This window comes from Mytilus galloprovincialis, chromosome 3 (assembly GCF_965363235.1).
Source record: "Mytilus galloprovincialis chromosome 3, xbMytGall1.hap1.1, whole genome shotgun sequence".
In the NCBI taxonomy this organism is placed as follows: Eukaryota; Metazoa; Mollusca; class Bivalvia; order Mytilida; family Mytilidae; genus Mytilus; species Mytilus galloprovincialis.
The window spans coordinates 102,223,370-102,236,644 of record NC_134840.1 but is presented as its reverse complement, the minus strand read 5'-3'; the positions used below and the strand labels follow the sequence as shown (position 1 = coordinate 102,236,644).

General features: G+C 32.1%; 1 protein-coding gene and 1 long non-coding RNA gene across 2 annotated transcripts in view; one reads left to right on the top strand and one right to left on the bottom strand.

The window, feature by feature from the left end:
- LOC143069583 (uncharacterized) overlaps nt 1-13,275 on the bottom strand; it is a 50,433-nt gene that overhangs the window by 15,208 nt on the left and 21,950 nt on the right. Inside the window, exons 9-11 of the mRNA XM_076244284.1 lie at nt 12,135-12,224; nt 11,714-11,778; nt 1,738-1,773 (exon numbers count right to left, since the gene is read on the bottom strand). Of these exons, the coding sequence (XP_076100399.1) occupies nt 1,738-1,773; nt 11,714-11,778; nt 12,135-12,224 (191 nt within the window). The remainder of the gene's footprint in view (nt 1-1,737; nt 1,774-11,713; nt 11,779-12,134; nt 12,225-13,275) is intronic.
- On the top strand, nt 3,480-7,523 carry LOC143069582 (uncharacterized). Its single transcript, XR_012976444.1, has 2 exons — nt 3,480-4,516; nt 6,243-7,523. It is a non-coding gene; the product is annotated as an uncharacterized LOC143069582 (long non-coding RNA).

Sequence of the window (13,275 nt, the reverse complement as noted above, 5' to 3'; positions counted from 1 at the left end):
GGTAACATTCCCAAGTTCTGTCTCTGCGATATGGAACACAGAGAGCATAACTGGGAACCAGTATGTAAACAAAATGAATTTTCTATGAATATTCAATTACTCCCCAAAAGAGGCGTGTTTTGAGAAACAGCTGTATTTACAAAGTGCAACCTATAACAAGTTTTGATTTGTTTTTTAATGTAATTTATTAAGCCATTAGAATGATCAAATATGGGTTAATCAAATACTATACTATACATAATTTCACTTCTATATTTTCACTACATCATCTAAATATTATCTTAGGAGGAGAGAAAGCTACAACCTTTATTGTCTAAAGTGGATCTTAATTTCTTCAGATAAGTCATTAACAAGAATGTGTCCATAGTACACAGATGCCCCACTCGCACTATCATTTTCTATGTTTAGTGGAATGTGAAATTGGAGTAAAAAACGCTAATTTGGCAATAAAATTCGAAAGATCAAATCATAGGGAAAATGTGTACTAAGGTTCAAGTTGATTGGACTTCAACTTCATCAAAAACTACCTTGACCAAAAACTTTAACCTGAAGCGGGACAGATGAACGGACAGACGAAAGAACGCACTGTGACAGACCAGAAAACATAATGCCCCTCAACTGTAGAAGATGGGGCATAAAAATATCTTAATGATTATGTTCAGTAGATGTTTTTAAATATGTGTTCTTTTTTGTTTGATATCTTATTGAATGAACACACAGAAGAAACTATTACACTGCTTTACTGATCATTATTGAATTTATGTTAAAAGTCTAAAATTAATAATCTTTAGATTTATTTTAAATTTATGTTAAAAGTCTTAATTAAAAGTCTCTATATTTATTTTAAATTAATGTAAAAGTATAAATCAAAAGTCTTGATATTTATTTTAAATAAATGTTAAAAGTATAAATTAATAAGTCTATATATTTATTTTGAATTTATGTTAAAAGTATAAATTAATAAGTCTTTATATTTATTTTGAATTTATATTAAAAGTTTAAATCAATAGTCTTTATATTTATTTTAGTATGACATAAAAGAGGGACGAAAGATACCAAAGGGACAGTCAAACTTACATTATGACGGATTATTTCTATTCCTAGAATGCTGACAAATTTTACCTGTAATTTGTCTGTATACCAAAGTATATTTAAGGAATAAACGGTTAGCCTGAAGGTAAGCATAAACAAGGAACATTTAGAATGATCTACTTTAAAAAATTACAACTTCATAATATTTTGAAAGTCTTTGACATTTTGGTCTTACAAAATGGATGATATTCACTTTTTTTCTGATCATTGAAGAATAAAAACAAAGCCAGGATAGAAAATCAATGTTATAGATTCTAAGTGCCAAATACCATAAATTTCCAGGAAATGGTAAATAAACTTAAGCATAATAAAAACAACAATTATCATTGGACCATGTTGTCAGTTGACTAATAATGCTATATTCTCTCCAAAGTGGGTCTCATTGGGGTCTAAGCGTGACGTGGGATTGCCGATTTTTTTGTAAGCGTGACAAGTGAATGTCAATTTTTTGTGCCGTGAAAAACTGGAAATGAAGTCTAGCTGGACATCATGGGAAATTACCACAAAAAGCAATATTGCTAACATACATATGGGAATCTGACAAAACAAACAAAACAAAGTGGGATCCAGGATCAGAACCCTCCAATGAGACCACCTCCAAAAAATCATAGAAGTATCAGACATGTTTACTAGTTAAATACCTACCCATTATTTTTCTGACTTGAAGCAGCATTCTTTAAACTAAAAAAAAATAATTTGTGTACTATTTTTAACCTTTATTTCCATCTGAGGATACAACGCTATTTCAAGAATTTTCTAGATAGTGCCAAAAAAAAATATTCATGTATTTGAACTAGAGATAATTTCCTAATGCATGCAGAGCAAGAGTTTGGTTGGGTTGCTTGCTTTGTTTGTACATTGTACATCTGTAATTGTGATAACATCCAATCAAACTTAAATATATTATATACATGTTGAACTTTGCCTATATATGTTGTTTGAAGATGTCAATCTTAATTACAAAGTTTGGGTAAACATTTATACAAATAAAGCAAGTCAATTTGTGAACGCGCACCCCCTACTTCCAAGATATATAAATCAAACCAACAGTTGATATTTTTCTACAATATATATAGTGTGGTTAACATACATATAGGATTTCATAAACATTGGCAAATGTTGCTTTTGGACTGATTTACATGCTTAACACGGACTGGCTCTTAAGTGTATGTATAAATACTTCCTCTGTATGTTTTATTTATTTCAAAAAAGAATGTTAAAATTAAATTATTGAAAAAAAGAGATATTTTCAAGTAGTAAATTGATAAAATTGATATTCAAAGCTTATCAAAAAATCCTATATTGCAAAAGATGTTAACTTTGCAGTTTTAGTTTGATTATCGAGTATTTTTTTATTTATTGCAGTCTTATCCATCACAACCTAATCAATGCTAAAGATGGTTTTAAATAATATTCTAATATGACATGCTTCTTTCGCTTTGTAAACAACACTGTGATAAAATTCTCCATATATCTGTACTTAGCGCAGATTCAGAGATATACATAATAATGGCGATTACTATATACCTCCCACATAAATCCACATGTATTGGAACCTATTTGCAAACCCATTTGCCGATTTTATTGTTTTAAAAATTGCAGTTCAAAAAAGACAAAATAACTTTTATTCTTCTTCGGATGCATAATAAAAAGAAGTAATGCATAAGAGCTTGGAGAAATCAACAAAATAAAAATAAAATAAAAAATCGTGAAAGTCTTTTAATGTTTTTGACTCATTTAAGTCTTTTCAAAACATGACGTCATACAAATGAAAACACTACAGTTGAACTTTTCTGATACGTGGACCATCCTAATTTGTATAATATTGTATTTAAATTGAATTTTACAAAATCAATGCTGCTGAAGTATCCCATGAGATGACGTATTAGGTCAGGTGATGTCAGTGCGTATTTAGGTCAATGAAAGAGACCGATTGTTTTTTGTAAGTGAAAGGGATAAAGTGTGATTTGCTATTGTTGGAGAGTTTATGGATACATGTAACTTGTTGAAGAACTAATTTTGAATATTTATCAAACGTTGGCATTGCATTTATTGCAAAAATTTTGTCCAATTGTTCGGACAGTGACAATAATGGGTTTGCTCAGCACGGCTCAGCAATATAACCCGTAAACATAGTTCATCTGAGCTCAGCTCATCAAAAGAACAAATAGTTATGATTGAAACTGACACTGGGAACTTTTTAGTGCCAGGAATGATTGAAAACTTTTTCGTTGATGAAGAGGGCGGAGTTTATAATGATGGACATATGATTCCACATAACTAAAGTGCAAAGAGCGTGAAATCTCGCACCTCGCGAGATGTAAACATAGAGAACATTTCTCGTACATCACGAGATGAAAACAATGATACTTCGGTCAACTGGATCTCTATCAAATGATGATACAGACACAAATTATGATGCAAGAAACAATGAAAAATAGAGAAGGAGTTGATAATATTGATCATAGTGAATTAGGAGATGAATCTGAACATGAAGATGTCGGCATGGCGTTAGGCAAATTATGTGAAGATGCAGACAAAGTGCAGTCAGATGCATGTACTACGGACATGCCAGTAGATGATGAGGATGATTTCATGCAATCTCTCGGAGATTTCTTGTCATCGGAAGACAAACTTGGTCCGAAAGTTTCAAATTCCTTGGCAGGTATTGTCAACACTGGTATGAAACAGAAAGTTTCAGAGGACAAAATTAAATTAATGCTAAAAAAGTATTTGAGGCCAGAAAACTGTGAGGCATTGGCACCTGTGCATGTCAATTTGCCAATATGGAAAACTTTAAATAGACAGACAAAAAATGTAGATATTATGATACAGAAAAATCAGGGTATCTTATGCAAAGGAATGGTCCCACAACTAACTTTAATGGACAAGCTTCTTAACATAAGCAAGGCAAATAAAGGCATTGAGCCAAGTGAAGTTGGAGAGGTACTAAGTCTTGTGAAAGATTCATTTGTATTTAATCAGATGGCATATTCAGACTTAAATGTCAAAAGAAGACAATTGATTAAAACAAATTTGAGACCGTGTTATCGATCACTCTGCCCAGACAATGCACCAATATCAGATAAACTATTCGGTGATAGTCTTGTTGACAAAGTCAACATGTTGATATAGCTAACAGAATGGGTAGAAAATTAGGGAAGGTGAAGTCCTTCCTACCAGCAACCTCCACAGATAATAGGGATCATAGAATAAACACTGGTTTCACAGCTAACAGGTTCTCTGTTCCCTATAGCATACCAGAAAATCGGTTCAGATTCAAATCACAGAATAATAGCTTCAGACCATCTTTCTCTCATGCTAATGATCATTTTTTAGGGAAAAGACCAGTCATGAGGAACAACTTCAAGAAGAAAGACAGGCAATAAATCCTGTTGACATGGAATGTGAATCTTTTGAACATGTAAGTTCACAAACTGATTTAAAGTTACATGTATTTGCATTTATGAACACGCCTGACAATTTTATTGCGGGAAAAATACGTAATTTTTTAGGGTGCTGGAAATTGCTTACACAAGATAATTGGATTCTTAGTTTGGTTAAAGGTTACAAAATTGAATTTGATAATATACCGCAACAAACCAAATTACCTGGAACCATTAAATTTAATGAATCAGAACAGTCTATAATTAATGGAGAAATTGAAAAATTTGTACTAAAAAATGTTGTTCAAAAAGTCGATATCCAGGACATTAACAAACAAGAATTTATTTCGAACATATTTATCAGACCAAAGAAAGATGGGTCTCATAGGTTAATATTAAACTTGAGACAATTAAATGAACAAGTTGAATATCACCATGGAAAATCAAAATGGAAACATTTAAAACTGCATTACAATTAGTTAAACCAAATGTCTGGTTTGCATCTGCAGATTTAAAGGATGCATATTTTTCTGTTAATGTTGTACATTGTGATAGGCAATTTTTAAGATTTTATTGGAATGGGACAAAATATCAATTTACTTGTCTCCCAAACGGATTAGCAAGTGCACCGAGAATATTTACTAAGCTTTTAAAACCAATATTTTCTACACTTCGAAAAAATGGATATTTAAATGTGGCATACATTGATGATAGTCTTATTATTAATGACACTTATCAGCATTGTTGGGATAACATTAAAGACACATGTAATCTCCTCGACCAATGTGGGTTTACTATTCACCCTATTAAATCAGTACTACATCCATGTCAAGAAGTAACTTTTTTGGGTTTTGTTATTAATTCTATAACAATGACAGTAAAATTACTGTCTGAAAAGGCAAAGACTATTGTAGCCATGTGCAAAGTGTTTGTTAAAAAATGGGAAACAACAATTAGAGAGTTTTCTCAACTAGTTGGAAAATTGGTAGCTTCTGAACCAGCAGTTCAGTATGCAAACTTCTATGTCAAACCTCTAGAACAAAAGAAAGACAAAGCATTAAAGATTAATAGAGGAAATTACGATGCGATAATGTATTTGGATTGTGAAATACACAAACATTTGATTTGGTGGATAAATAATATTGAAAAGTCTAGTAAACCTATTCTTACTATAGAACCTAGTATGATTCTTCAATCTGATAGCTCAAAAACAGGATGGGGAGGACTGATTAAACATCCGAAATTAGCTATGGCCAAAACAGGGGGACATTGGTCTTACCATGAACAAGATAAACATATAAATGTGTTAGAGCTTCTTGCAGCCTTTTTAACTCTTAAAAGTTTCTGTGCTACGAAAAACAATATTCATATAAAAATATATTTGGATAATACAGTAGCTGTTCAGTATATTAACAATATGGGAGGAAGGAAGGATGAGTTGAATGAGTTAACTAGAGAAATTTGGAATTGGTGTATAAATAGAAGCATTTGGTTAAGTGCATGTCATTTGCCGGGAAAATCTAACGTAGAGGCAGACAAACTTTCAAGACATTTAAGTGATGATATGGAGTGGAAGTTAAATGAAAACATTTTCATGAAAATTCAAAAACTATTTGGTCCAATTAATATAGACCTCTTTGCGTCACGACTTAATTGTCAATTGAACAAGTATGTTTCATATATTCCAGATCCAGATGCATGTGCAATTGATGCATTTTCTTTTTCTTGGAATATGTATAATGGCTATGCTTTTCCTCCTTTCAGTATAATTGGAAGAGTACTCCAAAAAATGGAAGAAGACAAGGCAACATTGATATTGATAGCACCAATATTCACGACTCAACCATGGTTTGCAAAAATTCTTCATCTGATAGCCGGACAATCTTACTTACTACCAAAGAAAAATCTGTTGATTCATCCATCAGATCCTTCAAGGCAACATCCGTTAAAGAAAATGCAGTTAGCAGTATTTCCTTTATCAGGACAAGACTTAACAGTTTTGGCTTACCAACAGACACTACAAACATTTTATATGACTCATGGAGAAATTCCACAAAAAAAGCAATATGGGAGTTATCTCAACAAATGGGTGCAATTTTGTGTTAAAAGACAAATTAATTCATTTAAAGCATTTAATTCTATAGTTTTACAATTTCTGACAGAATTGTTTCAAAAAGGTCTTGGATATAGTGCTATTAATACAGCTCGATCAGCTTTATCATCAGTGTTGGATTGTGGGAAAGAAAATCCTATTGGTAATGATCCTTTAATTTGTCGTTTTATGAAAGGTGTATATAATAAAAGACCAACTTTACCAAGATATGAAGTAACATGGGACGTTGATGTGATATTGAAGTTTTTATGTACTCTATCACCTGTAAATATGTTGACTTTGAAAAATCTTACGTTAAAATTAACAATGATACTAAGTTTATTAACAGCTCAGAGAACACAAACTTTACATTTGATGGATATCAATGATTGTACTGTAAATACAGATGAACTAATTATAAAAGTGACAAAATTAATCAAAACTTCTAAACCAGGAAGCCATTTGGCAGACATACATTTACCAGCATATATCAAAGACAAATCTTTATGTGTTGTGGATACATTTAATGAATACATTAAAAGAACTCAATCATTAAGAGGACAATATACTAAGTTATTTATTATGACTATGAAACCACATAAACCTGTGTCTAAAAACACGATTAGCAGATGGATTAAATTAACAATGAAACTTGCAGGATTAGATATTAACTTGTTTAAGCCGCATAGTGTTAGATCAGCTGCAACTTCATCTGCTAAAAAAGCAGGGATTTCGATAGACGTTATAATGAAATCAGCTGGTTGGAAAAAAGAATCAACTTTTAGAAAGTTTTATGACAAACCTATAGTAGACAATAACAAAAATAAGGGTTTGAGTAAAACACTTCTTGATAACTATCTTTGTCATGATCATTAGATTTATCTATTACTTTACTATGTGATTGCATGTTGTAAATGCGTTTCTTTTATTATTAGATAAATAGTGAACATATATGATTTCTGTTTAATTTAGAATCTTCAAACAAACATTTGTTGTGTGGTATACAGTCTTTGAGATAGGTAATTGTTCTCTTAGGACTTTCAGATATATTCATGGACACGTAATCTTTGTTGGTGTACCGAGCTTTCGTGGTTAATTGGTTCTGTTGCCAATTCATGTGTTGCTCTAAAATCTCATGGGATACTTCAGCAGCATTGATTTTGTAAAATTGGAAAATTAAATGAGTGTTGGAACAATACAAAATTTGATTATAATTTTACAAAATCAATTCTGCTGCTGAGGTATCACATGCCCACCCGATACCCACCCAGAGTACTTATCTTAACACATTCATCGGCATCTTTCAAACCTGACATCACCTGACCTAATACGTCATCTCATGTGATACCTCAGCAGCAGAATTGATTTTGTAAAATTATAATCAAATTTCGTATTGTTCCAACACTCATTTAATTTTCCAATTGTAAGGTAGGTTTTGTTTCTTTGTTTTGTTTTGTATTCTATTGCAATTTTTCCAATATTTACTGATTTCAGCAGGTCAACATGGCAGCTCCTTAATTACGAAATGTCAGATTTGACGGTAGCTTACGAGTAAAACATGTGAATTAAATATGGCAAATGTTGGGTTTAAGAATTTAAAGAATTAAACAGATTTTTTTCTAGCGGTTATTCACAAAACAGTTCATGCAAGCTACAGATTTTATGAATGTTTGAGTTTTTTTGAACCGGGGGTAAAATAAAAACAGCCACACACACAGCATGCCTACCATCGCTTCAGTTTTTTAATGATCGTATTTGTCCTATTAGAATCAAAATAATTCATGGAAGCCATAGATTGTTGGAAATTTACATACTGACCTTCACATTTTCTAAGAAGATTTTGAATGGTGGAATCCGCCATTGTTTTTACCAGAAGTGTTTCCGTGGAGTTCAATTTCATAAAATTTGCATAAAGCGCGGGAAACCTTATCACATCAATGAAAAGAACATTTCAGGAAACATGCGTAAGTGACGAATGTCATATGTTAACAAATGATCCTCATAGAAACGAAGATGGCAGAATTACAATGGAAAACATTCTGGAAAATGTGAAGGTCAGGATTATTACAGTGTGATCACTTAAAAGGTAGGTCAGTAGTGGTTTTTCTTTTTGCGATTTATGAATGGAATGTGAAAAACTATATCTCGAGTGAACGCGATTGATAGTATAGATTATTTTTACCTATAACCGCTACGAATTTCAGCTGACGGTGACTATAATACATGTAAAATAAGCAAAAGCTTCGAAGTCAATAGACCATGACTGAGGGGGCAGGACCATATAATCTCCATGGAAAAGAGATGTGCCAATGCTTATACAACCCATCGTACATTTTAAAATCAATAACCGACATTTTTGTCACAAAAATCTGGTTAAAAATGTACTTGTAAACTTGGACTTAATTGTGGGTAGAGTTACTTCCCCTGTTTTTTATCCATTTTAAAATAATGCTCCTATCTGTTTTTGAATTTCAAAAAGTAATTTAAAATTCAATTATTGAAAACAAGAGATATTTTCAAGTATCAAATTGACAAAATTGATATTAAAAGCTTTTTCAAAAATCCTATATTGCAAAAGATGTTAAATATCTTCAGTCTTCCAAAATTTATCATTAACAAATGATAAAGAATAAAATTTCTAATGTATCCATAATTATCGATTATTTTATATTTATTTATTACTTAAGCCATCACAACCTAATCAATGGTAAAAGATGGTATTAGATTAAAACAAAAAATTAAAAGCAGTCATTTGGATATAGGTTATTGGAATGTAATAATTGCAGCAGTAACAGATTTAGAAATTTTCATCAGTGCAGGGCCCACTGACTGACTAAGACAGGGCCTGCTCAGGTCAAGCTCCAGTGATTCCCTGTCTAATCAACCAATTTTTTTCTCCAGAAAGGAGGAGGGGAAGGCCCTTGCTACCCTATAAATCACCGCCTTGAATTGTAATTTTGCTTCAAAATCTACTGTATTTTCAAAATGCATAAAAAATCCGGAAAAAAAATTAAGTCTGTCAAAATGATTCAACTTTCTCAACAATACTGTGTAATAAAATAAAGGTAAAACGTACATATTATAAAAAATAAAGTATAATTAGTTGGTAAACAATACTTGATAGAGGAAAAGAAACTTTTATGGATGGAACATCTAATTTTGACATAAATTCTTCAAATAGCTTTCTTTAATAAGTGTATTCAAATTTGACACTTATTCCTCTTGTGGAAATTCTGTTGCATGAATAGGCCACGGAACTGTATCATCATAGATTGTTTCAATTTGTGAAACCTGAACTTTTATTTTTAAACCATGATATCTGCTGTACTTGTTGGCTTAAGAAAGACTCATCAGTGATATTGTCTTTTTTCAAAACTACCTCTACCGTTTTTTATGGGAAAAATGCATATTTTTTATTGAAATTGGGAAATATTATTCTAAACACATCTCCAATTTTTTTCTGACCTTTGCTGTCTTTTTTGCACTGTTTTTTCATGTATATTTTGGTTGTCAGACATTTTCAACCCGGAAGGTACTTTTCAGAGAGTGGAAAGAAACAAAAGCAATGATGGTACTTAATGCATTGAAAACCACATGTGTTACAAACACCATGATGATTCTGATCAGAAAACCGGATCTCAAAAGTGCTTTATAATATCAAAATAATAACATGAATACGATATTTACAAACATTACTACCAATGCCATCACTGTTTGGGAAAATGTAGACCTTTTTGGGAGGAATTTTAAGCCATTTTTTTTAGTAATTGGGAATTTTCTCTAAGGGAAAAGGCCGAATTTCGGCTGTTATTTGAGGCAAACAATATCACTGCTCATGGTTGTTACATTACAAGGAATTTACTCCTATCCACCCTCTTAGATTGTTGTCACTTTCATCTGACACAAGCACAAGGGTGAAAAGTTTATGCTTTTGGATGTATATAAATATATAATGTTTAATATTATTGTTTGAATGATTTTTTTTTGTTATGTTGATAAAGCTCAAATGTCCTTTAAAGAAAACTCAAATGCCTTATTTTTAAAGAACAAATGTTCTTAAAATCCAAGCACATATAAAATGTTCTAAAAATTAAAACCCAAATGTGTAATAAAAAAAGACGCAAATCTATCAAACAGCGCCAATGTTCTGTGCCGGACCAGACTCAATAATTAGAATAACAATTTTTCTTTTCTCAATTGATAAACTTGCAACTAGTTGAAGTGTGTACTTTTCTTAATAGGAACAAAAACATAAATGCTTCCACCTTTTTTTATTTCCCTTAAAAGTTGTCAAAATGACTAAATATGTGGCTAGATATGTAGATTTACAAGATATATAGATAGACTTCAGGAACGTAAATTTTCAAAAAAATTAAAAGTATAATGCATCCTCCCAGGAAATATATGCATGTGTGGACATTTTAAGTTTTTTTTGTGTAAGGGTTGTTACCTCCAGTTATATGGCTTAATGTTTGTGCATACATAGAATGACAATTTGATAATTCATTGTTTCTTCATGGTGGTGCTGACATAAACTTAAAAGGTGCCATGGTAACTTATGTTAACTTGATTGCTTAATCTGTCCGACGTGTCTGCTCACAATAGCTTTATGTCATTGTACCAACTAAGTGAGGAAGTTATCAATTAAATGTTCCTCGCAATCCATTGTGCATGATGCCTATCTTGAACTGTAATTTAGCCGATTAGGTTCTATTCTCAATCTTAATTTGTATATCTTATGAAGGACGAACTCAAGACTGAACCGTGAAGTCATTATTAGGTTAGGTAAACTACCCTCCTTTAAGAGTAGACTAGCCCAACAGATAAACAATCTATCTGTATGTAGGACTAGACTACTATGAAAGGAGGATATTATGCCTAACCTAGTAATGACTTCACAGTTCAGCTAACAAGCAAGCTAACCAAAGATTATTTTTTTTGTAATGTGTTTATTTGCAAAAACTACACAGATAAATAATCATAGTAAGTAAGTCCATAGTACATCAGCAAAATCAAGACACGTACATATAGTTGATATTTTGAACCAAAGATTATACCTTTACCTACACACTCAATGCATTCTGCTGCAAATAAATGATTTCACTGACCCGTCACGTCTTTGCCACTTTCTACGAATACTTACTTTTGATTTGTAGCCTCATTCTTTTTTAGTTTGTTTTTTAATTCTTCAGAAATTTCCTTCATTTCCTAAAAAATGCAATAAAAAGATAAACATCATCTGCTTCATAGCATATTATACTATAAAACAATATGCATGGAAACGTTCATAAACTAATGTACAAATTATCTCTGAATCTTCAGGGTTAAATGAAATTTGCATTCCCATACAGGCCTCCCCGTTTTCCTCAAATAAAAATAAAAGATTTGTTTTTCAATTTTGCCGATAGCTTAATGCATCAAATTTGTTTACAAGTTGAACTTATCTAAACTTTTAAATTGAATCTGTCCGAAATAAAGTAGATAACAAAGCAACATAATGACAAATTTAAAACATTTGGGTCTCGTTGATATGGATGCAATTACATACTGACTTTATACAATACCTTTTCTCTCCTGTGCTGTTCTGCTAGTTGCTGTTTTTTACTGATCGTCTTTGGCTTATCTGACTTCATTTTAAGCCTTTTTCTGGCTCTCTGTAAAAGCAAAATTGTAAATGAACTTATTTGCTCTTTTTTTCATTCAATATGCAAAATTACCTTTACTTAAAAAAAAGGCAATTCTAATATGACATCCTTATTACACCTTGTAAACAAAGCTGTGTTCAAATTAGCTCAAAATATGTTTAATACATGCACACAAACTAACTGCTTGCATTCTTGTTATTTTCATTGTATCTCTTTTACTAGAGGCTCTCAAGAGCCTGTATCACTCACCTGATTCTACTTGGGTTTTTGAAATCATATAAAAAAATATAAAATTTGGCTAAAAGTAACAACACTTGGCCAGCACCTCATAAGGAAAGGAAAATTCATGCTATGTTTGATTTCATTCAATTCAGTGGTTCTTTAGAAGAAGACTTTTGTATGCATTTCCCATAGGGTCCTATGTTAAACTAAGTCCCCCCACTGGCGGCCATCTTGGATGTTGCAATGGCAACAAAGTAACAACACTTGGTCAGTATCTCATTAAGAACATTCATGCTATGTTTGGTTTCATTCCATTTAGTGTTTCACTAAAAGAAGACATTTGTATGTATTTCCCGTAGGGTTCTATGTTAAACTAAGTCCCCCGCTGGCAGCCATCTTGGATAATGGATCGGCTACAAAGTAACAACACTTGGTCAGCACCTCATAAGGAACATTCAAGCTATGTTTTGTTTTATTCCATTCAGTGGTTCTCTAAAAGAAGTCATTTGTATGCATTTCCCATAGGGTCCTATGTTAAACTAAGTCCCCATGCTGGCGGCCATCTTGGATGTTGGATCGACTACAAAGTAATAACACTTGGTCAGCACATCATAAGGAACATGCATGCCATGTTTGGTTTCATTCCGTTCAGTGGCTCTCTAAAAGAAGACATTTGGATATATTTCCCATAGGGTCCTATGTTAAACTAAGTCCCCAGCTGGCGGCCATCTTGGATGATGGATTGGCTACAAAGTAACAACACTTGGTCAGCACCTAATAAGGAACATTCATGCCATGTTTGGTTTCATTCCATTCAGAGGTTCTCTAAAAGAAGACA